The sequence below is a fragment of the Prunus mume genome, linkage group LG8 (assembly GCF_029339155.1).
Source record: "Prunus mume cultivar Tortuosa linkage group LG8, ASM2933915v1, whole genome shotgun sequence".
Classification (NCBI taxonomy): Eukaryota; Viridiplantae; Streptophyta; class Magnoliopsida; order Rosales; family Rosaceae; genus Prunus; species Prunus mume.
Window position 1 is genome coordinate 5,425,961 of NC_142705.1, and position 14,024 is coordinate 5,439,984.

At 38.8% G+C, this 14,024-nt stretch overlaps 2 protein-coding genes and 1 pseudogene across 3 annotated transcripts; all 3 read left to right on the forward strand.

Annotated features, from left to right (window-relative positions):
• The first annotated feature begins 86 nt into the window (after positions 1 to 86).
• Positions 87 to 1,607, forward strand: LOC107881711 (E3 ubiquitin-protein ligase RSL1-like; annotated as a pseudogene). Its single transcript, XR_016122672.1, has 2 exons — positions 87 to 967; positions 1,357 to 1,607. The product of XR_016122672.1 is annotated as an E3 ubiquitin-protein ligase RSL1-like (transcript).
• Positions 1,608 to 8,031: 6,424 nt separating this feature from the next.
• LOC148914562 (uncharacterized) lies at positions 8,032 to 8,641 on the forward strand (the record flags this gene model as incomplete). Its single annotated transcript, XM_089042687.1, is given in 2 exon segments — positions 8,032 to 8,540; positions 8,542 to 8,641. Coding segments are annotated over 2 exon segments (609 nt in total), but the record flags the coding sequence as incomplete, so codon positions are not given.
• Positions 8,642 to 10,430: 1,789 nt separating this feature from the next.
• On the forward strand, positions 10,431 to 13,234 carry LOC103340511 (E3 ubiquitin-protein ligase RSL1-like). Its single transcript, XM_008243930.2, has 2 exons — positions 10,431 to 11,567; positions 12,612 to 13,234. Exons 1-2 carry the CDS (start codon positions 10,672 to 10,674, stop codon positions 12,694 to 12,696), a joined length of 981 nt encoding a protein of 326 aa, XP_008242152.1. The 5' UTR covers positions 10,431 to 10,671; the 3' UTR covers positions 12,697 to 13,234.
• Positions 13,235 to 14,024: the final 790 nt, after the last annotated feature.

Below are 14,024 nucleotides of genomic sequence, written 5' to 3' on the forward strand. Positions count from 1 at the left end.
ATAAGATGAAGTTCATCTTCCTATAGATATAATCAGTCTTAAAACCTCACTATAACTCTAAGGTCTCCACTTCTCAAACGCCTCTTTTTATTCTTGTTTTTTTTTTTCTTTTCCCAGTGTGACTATTTTTGCATCCTCTTTGATTATTGGTGAAAGCTTTCCCACATAGATCAGTCTTTCGTGTTCTGTTGTTTCATGAGAGTGTGAAAAGTTTAGAACCACTGAAGAGAGAGAGAGAGAGAGAGAGAGAGAGAAGAAGAAGAAGAAGAAGAAGAAGAAGAAGAAGAAGATGGGGAACATAATTTGCAGAGGAAAAAACCTGGGCAAGCAAGTTCTGGGAGGAAAACAATTGGGCAACAAAATCGGTACCCTCATGACCAAACATAGTAAACATATGAAAGAAAAGAAGCAAGTTGGTGATATTGATCCAAATTTTGTATGTCACTTCTGCCATGAGCAAGTTCATCTAGAACGCTCATTCAACATCAAGGGTTGCGCCCATTTTTACTGTCAAGAGTGCATTGTTAGATTCATAGTGTCCAAGCTCCAAGACAATGTCACATCTGTTACGTGCCCGGATCAAGGATGCCCCGGGGTGTTAGACCTTGAGTACTGCCGTCCAATTCTCCCATACGACGTCTTTCACCGCTGGGGCAAGGCCTTGTGTGAATCTGTGGTTATGGAGCCTCAGAAGAAGTACTTATTCCCTTCAACGCGTGCTCCACGCTATTAATGAGGAACCAGATGATACCAAACAAGCTCAGTGTCCTCATTGCAAGGGAGTTTTTTGTGTCAAGTGTAAGGTTCCTTGGCATACCGAATTCGATTGTGACCTGTTCCAGAAACTGAGAGATATGGGTGAAGATCAGCAGCTGGAAGAGCTTGCCAAGAATAAGAACTGGAGGAGGTGTCCAAGTTGCAAGTACTATGTTGAAAGACGCGATGGGTGCAGCTACATAAAATGCAGGTCAGTTGAACTTCTCTGCTATGCTACTTCTAGGTTCTCTGCAGATTGGTTTATTTTCTTTGATTCTCAAATAGCTTAGGAATTAAAAAGGGCTAATTTGAGTTAAATGTTACTTAATCTGATATTGGTTTCAGCTGTTCGATGCCTCTGCAGATTGGTGTATATTTTTTTCTTCTTTTTTTGGTTTGTTGTATTATTTTCCATAATCAAATTTTTTTGGTTTTTTGAGGATCTTTCTTATTGAAAAGGGCGATAATATACTAAACTCACAAAACTACATGGATGCTAGGACTTGAACCCAAGATCTTGCCTGGAGGAGCAATTGCTCCAAACCACTACAGTGGTGGTTCCTTTGCTTTCGTAATCAAATTTGATTGCAAATGTTGCAGGTGTGGATATGCTTTCTGTTACAATTGTGGAGTTCGAGCTTCCTTAACTTCTCATACCAGACATTGTCCAAGCTGTCACAAATAAGCCTTTATTCATGAGAAGATCTTGCTGCAACGCTACAGGTTGATGCAGGTGTTTGGATTGCACAAAAGGATAATACGGGAAATTAAATGAAGTTTTAGGGTGGACAAGATGTGCCATGTTAATAGGGATTACTTTTGGAATTTGTTTTGACGCATGTAGTATTTTACTCGGATTGAGATATTCATTTGCTCCAATTTGAATCTTCTCCTTATCTTTTTTTTTTTGTTATAAAACCCTTAATCTAGGATAATTCTAACTCATTTTCTCATCCGAGTAGTCTGTTTTATGCAATGCATGACTAAGTTATATTGTGTTTGGTGCTCATGATAACATCGGATCATACTATATTTTTTTAAATCTTCGATAATTTAAATGAAAATTGAAATTCAAATTACACAAATTCTTTTAGTAATATTCATGTGACAATTATTTTTTCATTTGTTTTTGCCAAATCATTTTAGCCATTAGATACATCCAACAACTGCCTAATACTAAAACAAGAAACCTCTCTCCCAATTCTCTCTTCCTTCAATTTGCTTCCTTCATTGTCTTCCTCACCAGCCCACCCATCATTTATGCAACCCCCAAGTTAAATTTGGAATATGGGATTTTGACCAAAAAATTAATATATAAAAAAGCCCAAATCGGCATGTGTTCTTTTTTTCATAGCCTTATAATTAAACATGTATTATCTAAAACGGGGTGTGTGGGTTGTATTAGTTAGTCAGGTAAGGATAGTATTAGTAAGTTAATTAAATAATATAAGTTGACACAAAACAACTGACATGGATTATTTACTCCTATCCAGATAATTAATGCATTTCTCTGATACCATGCTAAAATATGATATTATGTTTGAATACTTTGGGTTGAATTTTATTCTTATCCATAAGGAGGTATATATAGGAATGTATATGAGGCTTTACAAGGAAATAGATACAGTAATCAACTAGGATATTATCTCCTAATTATACAAAGATTTGTCTACTAAATAAAATAGGAAAGTAAATCCCTTAATTAATCAAGGAAATAAATTTCCTTGATTAATTAGGAGACTCACTTTAACATAATAAGGTTTACCAATTTACCAAGGAAAGGATTCCTGACCTAACACCAACAAAAATACCGAGACTTATTTAACCTATAATTAAGAGTTCCCACTCACGGTCTGCCTTGAAGATACGTATTCTTAACCATGAGATGTGGTGTGGTGGTAACTCATCTCATCCCTTAACCATGAGGTTGGGAGTTCGATCCCCGCCCATGGGAATGGAGCACATTTCGTGACCAGCTGATTACCTCCTTTGGGAGAGCTCCCGCAGCGAAAGGGATTAGTCACTGCTGTCGGCGGTGGACACCCTTGGGTCTAACCAAAAAAAAAGATACGTATTCTTGGCATCGACATCCCAAGAAATTAATCAATTACCAAGATTGAATCATGGAAGGGAAGAAAATTCGATACCAATTAAGGAAGGTTGTGGGATTGGCGATATTATTAATCAATGACCAACATGATGATATTAATCCAAGCACTTTCACATGTGATTTCTGCGTTGAGTCAAAGCATCTGCAAGACTCATTCAAGGTGAAGGGTTGCAGCCATTTTTATTGCGACCAATGCATTGTCAAATTCGTAGTGTCCAAGCTCCAAGACAATGTGACATCCATTATGTGCCCTGTGCCAGGCTGCAAGGGCATGTTAGACCCGGAGCACTGCCGTCCGATTCTCCCGAACCAAATTTTCGATCGGTGGGGCAGTGCCTTGTGTGAAGCTGTGGTTATGGGGTCCAAGACCGACAAGTATGTGTCCTCATTGCAAGAGAGAGTTGTGTCCTAGTTGTAAGGTTCCTTGGTATACTGAATTCGATTGTGCCCAGTTTCAGAAACTAAGTGATGGTGATATGTGGTCAAGGAGCTTGCCAGAAAACTGAAGTGGCCGAGGTGTCCAAGTTGCAAATACTATATTCAAAACTCTTCTGGGTGCAACCGCATGAAATGCAGGTCGGTTATGTAGATTATAGCACTCTTGCTGCTTAATTAATTCTGTAGATTGATTGTAGCTACTAGTTTGGAAATTAGGCCTAATTTGAGTTCAAGTGTTACTTAATTTGAAATTGGTTTTAAGATATTATGAATATATACGTAGATACAAAATTGTAGATACATTCAAATTCATCATTGATACACTCATTCATAAAACTATGAATCAAAGTATCTAAAACGTCATCTTAATTATTCAATTATATGAAAATCTAAATGCCCTTTTGTAACACCCCGACCCCAAATTTATCCCATGTTTAATTAATTTAAGTGGAATTGAGAAATTACTCGTGGGATAGGGGTATTTTAGTCATTTTCTTACGCGGAAGGAATTTGGAAATTCCGGTTGTACCGTTGCGTAGAGCACGGTGAGATGAGTCCGTAGACACGTAGTTGGCTCGAATCGGAGTTGTAACGAGAGAGATATGGTCAAAAGAAGCTCAGTGACATAATCGTAAATATTTGGAAAATGGATTTTTGGTTAAAAGACGGAATTGCCCCCGTCACTCTCTCTCTCTCGTCCCTCTCTCCTGGTTCGCGACGCCACCCGGCCACATTTTGGCCGGCCGTTGATCATCCGCCACCACTCGGGTTGGGACCGGTCCCAAAATGACCGACGGAAATTGCGAAAAACGGCGGTTTTCAGATTTTCCAGAGCTCGTTTGGCAATTCCGCCACCAACTCTTGTGATCAAGGTATGCTTTCTCATCTATTTTCCGAGCTCTAGCTGCCTGTTGGGTAGGAATTGATCAATTTGTAGCGTAGGCAACCCGATTCTGTGGGTTTCGCCGGATTTCGAGGAGATTCCGGCCACCTCCGGTCAGTTTTTGGGGTATGACCAAGAACAAAAGTGACTCCAAATTAGGTGTATTACCTAGGGTAGGAGTCTTGGCTCACGATTTGGAAGTTTTCCGAGATGCGATATCGCTTTGGACACCCAGCGTGTGGCGGCGCGTGGGCACTGTAGCTGAGGGGCATTTTTGTCCCACTGTGATCCTCTCGATGTCACGAGCGCGTAGGTATGCTCGGATCCGATTTTGGATACCGTTAGAGCTCCGAACGGATATCGCATATCGCGTATTTTCGGGTTCGCTAGGTTTGGACCGTTGGATGGTCCTGAAGTTATAATATGTTGATCTAGGTATTACCAGGATCATGTAGGATTCGACGGATCGTAAAATGGAGTCCCGGATACTCCAGAAATGCCAACCCTAGGGTTAGGATTTTAGTGACCGTCCGATCGTGCGATCGTGAGCGATCCGACCGTCCGATCTGGACCAAACTTGCAGGATAGGTGTCCTAGAGCCTGTAGAACCTATAGGATCTTTCGGATCGAAATTTGGAGGTCGCGGGCCCCGCGGGCCTGATTGACCAAGTTTGGGTAGTTTGACCCTGGGTTGACCGCTAGACTTTTGTTGTAGTTCTATCATCCCAAGAGGGTTAGAATGACCTTAGTGACAGGTCTTGAGCGTTGTCGAGTTAAATGGTTTATATGCGAATTTAGGATATTATGTTATGATTTAAATTGCGGAAAATTATCAGATGCTATACCAGGGTTGAGGTTTGTATAAGAGTAGAAATTATATTTTATATATTTAATTGTGTGAATGTATGTATACGAAGGTATTAAAGCGATCAAATGTTAGCTTACGATTGCTATACTACCCCCGTACCCCATATTGTGATCATGTTGAGGGTGGTGAGAATGTAGCGAGCCCAAGGTCGCGCGTCTTTGAATTAGCGGACCCCATACGTGGCGGGTGCGTCCGCGTATGAGGAAGATATGATTGTGTGATTTGGTGAGCTCTGAGGAGATATGATTGTGTGATGAGAATGTAGCTGCCCGGTGAGGTCGCACGCGTCTTTGGAAGCCACGTGGCGGTGCGTCGATAAGGGAGATGTGATCGTGTGATGGCTGGTGAGAATGTAATGTAGCCGTGCCGTGAGAATGTAGCGAGCCCGGTGAGGTCGCACGCGTCTTTGGATTAGCCGGCGTGTTCCATACGTGGCGGTGCGTCCCACGTATGAGGGAGATATGATTGTGTGATGGTGGTGGTGAGAATGTGCTGGTGAGGTGTGAGGTCGCACGATCTTTGGATTAGCCGGCGTGTTGACCCACGTGGGCCGGTGCGTCCCGACGTATGAGGAGATGTGATTGTGTGATGGTGGTGAGAATGTACAGAGTCGCAGCGTCTTTGGATTAGCCAGCGTGTTACGAGGCGGGTCGTCCGTCGTATGAGGGGTGATATTGTGATTGTGTTTGGTGTGTTATGATGGACAAATCCTAGAATGTATGAATTTGTATGGCTGTAATGGTTTATTTGATATTAGAAGCCAGGATAGATACGAAAGAGCTACGTGTGGCTTGATCCCTTAGTAGGGTACGTAAGCAGCCTGAAGTTACTAGGTGCAGCCACAGATTAGACCCCACCTAGGTGGTCTTATTGGAATTGGTTTGGACCTCGTTGTTGGTCCCAAAACTTGGTTGAATTGAGATTGGTCTTGAGGACTAAGTGGGTGAAGGTGTGCGTGATTAGATTTTGAATTTGGTATATGCATGTTTGATGCATTAAGTTATTTTAAGAACTTTGTGGGCAGTTTTGCTAGAATCATTTGAAGGCCGGAGGCCATTTATGTAATTGCATGAGATTATATTGTGCATGCTGCCGGTTGGGTTATAAAATGCGTTCTTTGCAGGTGGAAATTTTGGGAATGTTCAATTTATAGGGGAGACTCGAAATTTCGGCAGAAAGTCTCGTGCCCTTAATCCTCTATGGTAAACGAGGACGTAGATTTAAGGAGTGAACCCGGCATGAGTGTGATGCGGGGTCTCCGCAGGTTCGCCTCGGATTCCGAAATTCGGGACGGGTCCTGTCACCTTTGTTTTTTGTTTTTGTTTTCAAAGCCACGTCGCCATCAAAATTGATTAGTATGAGTGATGATAATTTCCAGTTCGGGTTGTTGTAGGTGTGGACGTGAGTTCTTATACAACAAACCCAACTATTCTTTTTACGACAGAATACGTATATCGTTGGAAGAAATACGTATATTCTTGAACATAACACGTATATCGTTTGAAGAAACACGTATATTCTTGAACGTAACACGTATATCATCTCTATCATTCTTGAAAGAAACATGTCTATTCTTGAAAGATACACCTATATTCTTTAAAGAAATAGGTATATTCTTTAAAGAAACACGTCTATCATTCTTGAAAGATACACGTATATTCTTGAAAGATACACGTATATTCTTGACAGAAAGACGTATATTATTCTTGAAAGAAATACATATATTCTTGAAAGAAATACGTATATTCTTGAAAGGAGAATAGTAACGATCCTTCTACCGATACACTCGATAGATAGCTTACTAAAATTGCTTTCTCTTTTCTTTAATTAATGTAATTAAGGTAGAGCATCTCCAATAGTAGTAGCAAATTAAACTCTTTAAATTAAAGTTTGTTGACTTATGCAATAATTTGAAAAGATTTGTTTGTTGCTTTAATAATTTGTGCCCCAACAGAGTCTTAAATTCAATTAATGCATTGTTATGGGAAAAAAATTACGAAAATATGTGAAGAAAGTTTATATATTTATGATTTGAAAATAATTAGTGAATGTTTTGTCTTTCCAACGCAAAATTAAATGTCTTGAAGAGTAAAGTCAACTTGTCAGTTCTGAAGGCAGAGAGAAAGGAATTGCAATTTTGGTGATTTAGTTTGTTGGCAAGAATTTTGCTGATGTGAATCAAGTCTATTTTCAAGGGGAAACTTTGTTTATGCTCCCCTGGACTTTAGCCTAATAATTATAGGGTTGTATCATTCTTAATTAGCCCCTCAAAACCATCTTCAAAACATCAAGCCTATCTCTAATTACAACAATAAACCTAATGCAGCTCAATAACAAACATTCCCAAATACAACTAGGCCCATAATACTAGTCTACCCAAAATTATTTTTTTAATTATCCTCTTGCTTGTTTTTCTTTTTCGTGCTAGAACCCCCATTTTTAAGTTATTAAATTGTGGTTATTGATTTGGATTTTCTCCTTTTTTTTGTCCCCTTGCCAATTTTATCTTGTACTTTCAGTGGACCTTCCTTCATTTTTTTTTTAACTATCCTAAATGCAAAATTCAATACAGATTTTGGATTAGACTTTGTCGAACCTGTAGCTTGTCGTGTGCATTGGTGTGGGATCGTTTTTATAAAAGAAAGGGAAGCAAATGTTTTGTTCTGAGCAAGTTGGGAAATCTGGGAGAATAATAATATATTGTTCTTCTGTTATTTTAATTTTTGTTGAGTGAAAAAAAATGCCACTAAAAAAGGTTTAAAATCCTTATTGACCAAGGAAAGGATTCTTGAATTTAACACTAACACAAACTACCAAGACTAGGCTTTATTTAACCTAATTGAGGGTTTCCACTCACCTGCCTGGAGGAGTAACGTACGCACGAAGCAACAAGAGGAAGAATAGCAAACTAGAACATACATGTTCTTGCCCTAATTTTTGGCATTAACATCCCAAGATCAATCACGGTGATTGAATCATGAAGGAAAGAAAATTCAACAGTCAAAGAAGAACTCGGCAGGATCGGCTCATAACCAACATGACGAGATTAATCCAAACATTTTTACATGTGATTTTTGCTTTGAGCCAAACCATCTGCAAGACTCGTTCAAGGTGAAGGGTTACACCCATTTTTATTGCGACCAATGCATTGTCAAATTCATAGTGTCCAAGCTCCGAGACAATGTCACATCCATTATGTGCCCTGTGCCAGGCTGCAAGGGCACGTTAGACCCCGAGTACTGCCATCCAATTCTCCCGAACAACGTTTTCTATTGGTGGGGGAATGCCTTATGTGAAGCTGTGGTTATGGGGTCTAAGACTGACAAGTACTTGTACTGTCCCTTCAAGGATTGCTCAGCCCTGTTGGTTTATGAGAATGGCACCAAATTGTCTTTGTGTGCAGCAGAGTGTTCTCATTGCAAGAGAGAGTTGTGCCCTAGTTGTAAGGTTCCTTGGCATGCAGGGTTTGATTGTGCCCAGTTTAAGTGATGATGATCAAGATCAGATGGTGGAGGAGCTTGCCAAAAAAATGAACTGGATGAGGTTTCCAAGTTGCAAATACTATATTGAAAAATCTTATGGGTGAACGTCATGAAATGCAGGTAAGTTTTATATAATCTACGGTACTTCTGTTGCTTAATTAATTCAAGATTTTTCGCAAATTAAATTAGTTTTTTATATAGCCAAAAACGCATACACACACACACATAAAAAAATAATATAGTTTTCTATGATTGCAGCAACTAGTTGGGAAATTAGGCTTAATTTGAGTTGAAGTATATACTTGTTTGAAATTGAACATGTACGCAGATACAAAATTGTAGATACATTCTCATTCATTGTTAATATATTCATTCAAAACCTACGAAGAAAGTATCTACGTATAATGACATATCTACGTGTACGATGACGATTTCGAATTTGGGTGGTTGCTTGCATGTGTGGACATGCGTTCTTCTACAAATCCAGACCTCACTCTAATTCGTACTACAACAAAATACGTCTAATGTTGGAAGAATCCCTTTTTTATATCGTTTGGTTGCCATTTGTGGGCTTGATCAATAGACACGTGTTTGTTTGTTTTTTTTTTTCTTATTCCAAAAATACATTTCAGTTTTCATTTTATTTTTCTTTAATTTTTTTTTTTTCCCTCAATCACAGCCTCTCACCACATCCCTCTTGAAAAAGAACCCCAACTTTAGCCACTTGGGCCTTTTCAACCTTAACCTCAAAAGAATGACTTGCTTTATTTGGGGAAATAAAAATTAAATAGGAAAGTTAAACCAAAAATAAAAAGACAAAATAGCATTCAACTGAGAAAATAATGTTGTGAAATGAAATATATATTTAGAATAAGAAAGAAAAACACGTGTCTACTTCTGAATGGGTTACACTAGTGAGCAACGTGTACGAACAATGAGGGAATCATTGTCCTTACCAAAAAATAAGTCTACCATATAAAGTCACTTTTTGCTTGTGAGGTAGAGATTTTGAATTAGACTGCGTTTGTATTGGTGTGGGAAGGTTTTTATAAAATAAAGGGAGACAAAGTGGATTAAAGAATGCATGTTTTATTCCCCATTAATTTTAAAAAAAACAAACAAAGAGTCTTTCATGTGTCTATCTTTCATATAAATAAAGTTACTTTAAACAAAAGTACTTCATATGATTTAAGAAGAGAAGATGGCATAAGGAAAATATTGGCATACCAGTGGTTGTTGTTTTCACATAATTAGAGGAGATTCACAGATTGAATGAAATGAATGCAATGATGGATACAAATTTGTTGTGAGTTTGATACCTAATTGTAGCTAATTCATTATAATATCGTAACTTATTATAAAAGTAGCTTTGTAGAATTCTACTTTTTAAAAAAAAAATTAATTGATCAAATAATTTGTTACCAATGAACTCATATTATAAGGAAAATACTTGTCTTCTCTCCTATATTCTTATCAATAACAGTTTGACATGTGTGTAGAAGTTTTTTTTCTTCTTATGTTAGATAAATTATTTTTTGCACCTGTGTCAAGCAACATTCATTAATCCTTAGATTTCTATGTGGATGTGTCACACCAGTTTGACATGCGTGTGGTAATTTTTATTTTTATATATTTTATGAATTATTTTTACACACATGTTAGGTAATATTTGTGAATACTTGTTTTTAGGGTCTAGTCCAACAAAAAAAGAATCTTAACTTATATACGAGTGGTCTTAGATTCGATTCTACATGACACCTTGATATAACATGTATGAGAAAACCCTCCTTCCTCTTCCCCCTTCATTCTATCACGATGTGTCACAATCCACAAAGCACGAATTCCTGTCTTTTCTATAGTTTTTATAAAAGAATAGTAATTTTTAGGTTGATTGGCCAGAATCCAACCCAGAATATGTAACCAATAAAATAATAACATTGTGCTTGATTAATTGTCGTTGATTAAAAAGAGATCCCAGGACTGTATAATCCTCTGCGTCACCACCATTGTGGAATTTAAAGAGTTAACCATAATTAACAAGAGTAGCGTGCACATTAAGGAAGAGGAAGACTACTCAAATTGAAATTGCAGAGGGAGAGTCCAAAAGCGTCTCAATCTTAGCGACAAGTTTCCAATGAGAACAAGGAAACCTAAGATGGAGAAAACAGTGGCTCACTCTCAGTCTCAGCCTCAGTCCCAAATTGAGATCGTGAACATTGAAGACGACGATGCCTTTTGCTTCACACCCATTTCACTGAAGCGCTCAGCAGACCACGTGGAAGAGGAAAGAGGCCTTCAATCGATCAAAGCAGGTAACTTTATCGACCTTTCTGATGAAACTCTAGACTTTTACGACGATGACGATGAGCTTAGAATTCTTAGGTTTAAACCCTCAAACACCCCCTTTGGAAAACGAACAAAGCCCTTTACGGGTCCTTCTGTGACCGAAGCTGGGCAATCTTCCAATTCCAAGGAAAACCCATCTTTTGTTTGTGAAATCTGTGTTGAAACCAAGCCCGGAAACCAGTTGTTTGCGGTAGAAAATTGCAGCCATGGGTATTGTACTGACTGTACGGTCAACTACGTGGCCTCGAAGCTTCAAGAGAACATCACAAACATTAGGTGCCCTGTTCCTGATTGTAAAGGGTTGCTAGAGGCCGAGTATTGTCGACCAATTCTGCCCCCTGAGGTGTTTGATAGGTGGGGAAGTGTGTTGTGTGAGAGTGTGATTCTTGGGTCTGAGAAGTTTTATTGTCCCTATAAGGACTGCTCTGCTATGTTGATTGATGATGGGAAAGAGGTTATAAAGCAATCACAGTGTCTCAATTGTTGGAGAATGTTCTGTGCCCAGTGTAAGGTTCCTTGGCACGAGGAGATTGAGTGCGAAGAATTTCAGAAGTTGAATAAGGATGAGAGGGAAAAGGAAGCTGTCATGTTGAAGAACCTTGCGCAGCAGAAACAATGGAGAAGATGCCCCAATTGTAAGTTCTATGTGGAAAAATCAGAGGGTTGCATGTTCATGATGTGCAGGTCAGTTTATCTGCTATTTTTCCTCAAAGTCTTCGCATTTGATTTATACCCATACATGTTATCTTTTGCTGAAATTATTACATGGTTTTTTCACGTGAATTAGCAATTTCGTTGTTGGTTCTACCTTATAATATAAAAGATCAGTTGGAGTTGCTTTGCCACTCCATGCCTGTTGTATAAAAATCCTCTTGAGGATGATTATGCTATCATGTTTGCTCACTATTGTTGGATGCATTGCTGGGAAAATGCATTGGATATAGAGAACTAATTAGTACGTCTTCTATGAGGGCTACACATACGATTTGCCCTGAATTTGCTGTACTAAGCATCAAAGCTATAAAGTAGACTCCCACTTCTTTATCTCAATCAACCTCTGTCAACAGCAATTTCCGTCTCCCTAAAATTGACTTGATTCAAAACTGTTTACCTTGGTTGTTCTCGGTTCTTGAAACGTGGTACAAGGTCCACAGACCAGGGTATGAATTTGAGTACGATTACCCTATAATAGCTAATTCCTAGGTGGAGGAATTATTGGTTTTCTGGCACCTCTAGTAAGGTAATATTCTCAAACAACAATTGAGTTCGAGCTAAAGTTCCCATCTTTAGAGTCCTTTGTCTTTGTCCTCGAAGTGGCTATCTGGAGGTCTGCAAAAATAAGGCAGCCATGCCTTGACACATTTGAATAGATTTGTGAAAAGCAGTGAACTGAATCGGAGTTGTCACAATGGATAAGCATAGTAACTGTGTATCTTTGTTCAAGCGAACAAGATAGGAAATAAATCCTCTCTTAAATTCAGATCAGCACTTCCTAACTTTTTTAGCTGCAAAATTTAAACTTGCCTAAATTTTCTTCTTGTTTTATGTGACCAGTGTATGAACTAAATTTTGAGTTTACTGTGTACGAAGCTTTCTATTTTTCAGAACTTTATATAGCTACACCCCATTGTTCTGCTGAAATTTGCCCTGTACAATTACTCTGACTTGTTTCGTTCAATGAATCCTTGAATTCCCTGTGAATTTCTATTTATTATGTGTTGATTGCAGGTGCAAAACAGCTTTCTGCTACAGATGTGGTAAAATTTTAAAAGCCAATCATGGCCACAATTGTCCCAATTGTAGGGGGCGTTGACATGTTCTATAACATAGATTATGATGATACTTTAAATATTGCAAATCATCAATCAGTACATGTACGGGAAAATTCTACAGTCCCAAAAGAGGTGGGATAACAATAGCTGATACCTCCATGCTCAATAAAGTTCCAGTTAGCTTTTCATCGGATTCGAGCTCGGTTTACTTCTGTACCGTCAAGTCTTGCAGATGCTTCAGGTGTTTCAATGCTTCCCATCCTCTCCACAGCGCAGCCTTTCCAAAAGGTCACCATGGTTGCGCTTGCGGTAGCGACCTAATCCATGAGGGGCCAATATAGGCCTTCCACTGAGTATGGTTTATGCCGCTTTTTACAAGTTTGTTTGAGGCTCTTTCGCCAAATGAAAGTGATGCTCCTTCTAAAGGGGGAAAAAAAGGTCCTCCACCCATTGAATGAGCAATGATCAAGTTGGTAAATCGTTCCGTGAAAATGTACTATATTTACCCAACAATCAGTAAAAAAGAAACCATGTTTGAGCTTCAAGTTATTCAAATTTAGACATTTGGTTGACGATTAAGAGGCAAACTTCCAAAAGCATATAAAATGATCAAAACCAGATATAAAACTATGAGCAAGAGTCTTGATGGGCTCCCATTTTTGTGACCCTCGTGGGATATTTTGGGCTATTAATTGAATTACTGAAATGCCCCTGACGAACAATATAAACTATAAAGTGGCACGGGAAGGTTGGTTTGTTTTGGTCAACAAGAAGAAGGAAGTGGTGAAACCAAGCACTTCCCCACTACAACCAAAGGAACCGAAACCCCTCCGCTTTGTCAGGGGTGCATGGTTAACTTGTCACCACTAAAATTACCATAATGCCCCTATAGATGCTGCATTGCAATTTGCATGGACAACTCAGAGGACATATAAATTGATCAGCATCAGTTGACGTTTAAGAGGGCTAACTTTACGGAAATTTTGAAAGCTCGTTGAAAAATCTGTAACGTTCTAGTCAAGAGGAAAATTCTTTTGAAATCTTGGTGATGTGGACCAATGGCTGATTGACACCATGCACAACTTTAAAGGGATAGGAATAAAGTAGAGAGTTAAAGAATACTGGAAAAAAGAAGGATAAATGAGCTTTCCATCTGTAAAAGCCTACAAGAGCGGTTTCTGGTTTAGTTGTGAGTCTAATTAATTATTTAATTAATCAATTTTCTTCTTTTGGATGCTCAAAGTTTTGTACGCCGCTACTATAACTGTTGCTTCTACTACTCTCTTGGCTTCTCTCTCTCTCTCTCTCTCTCTCTCTCTCTCTCTCTCGGTGAGTGTCAATGTTTGATCTCACATTATTGTTTACTGTT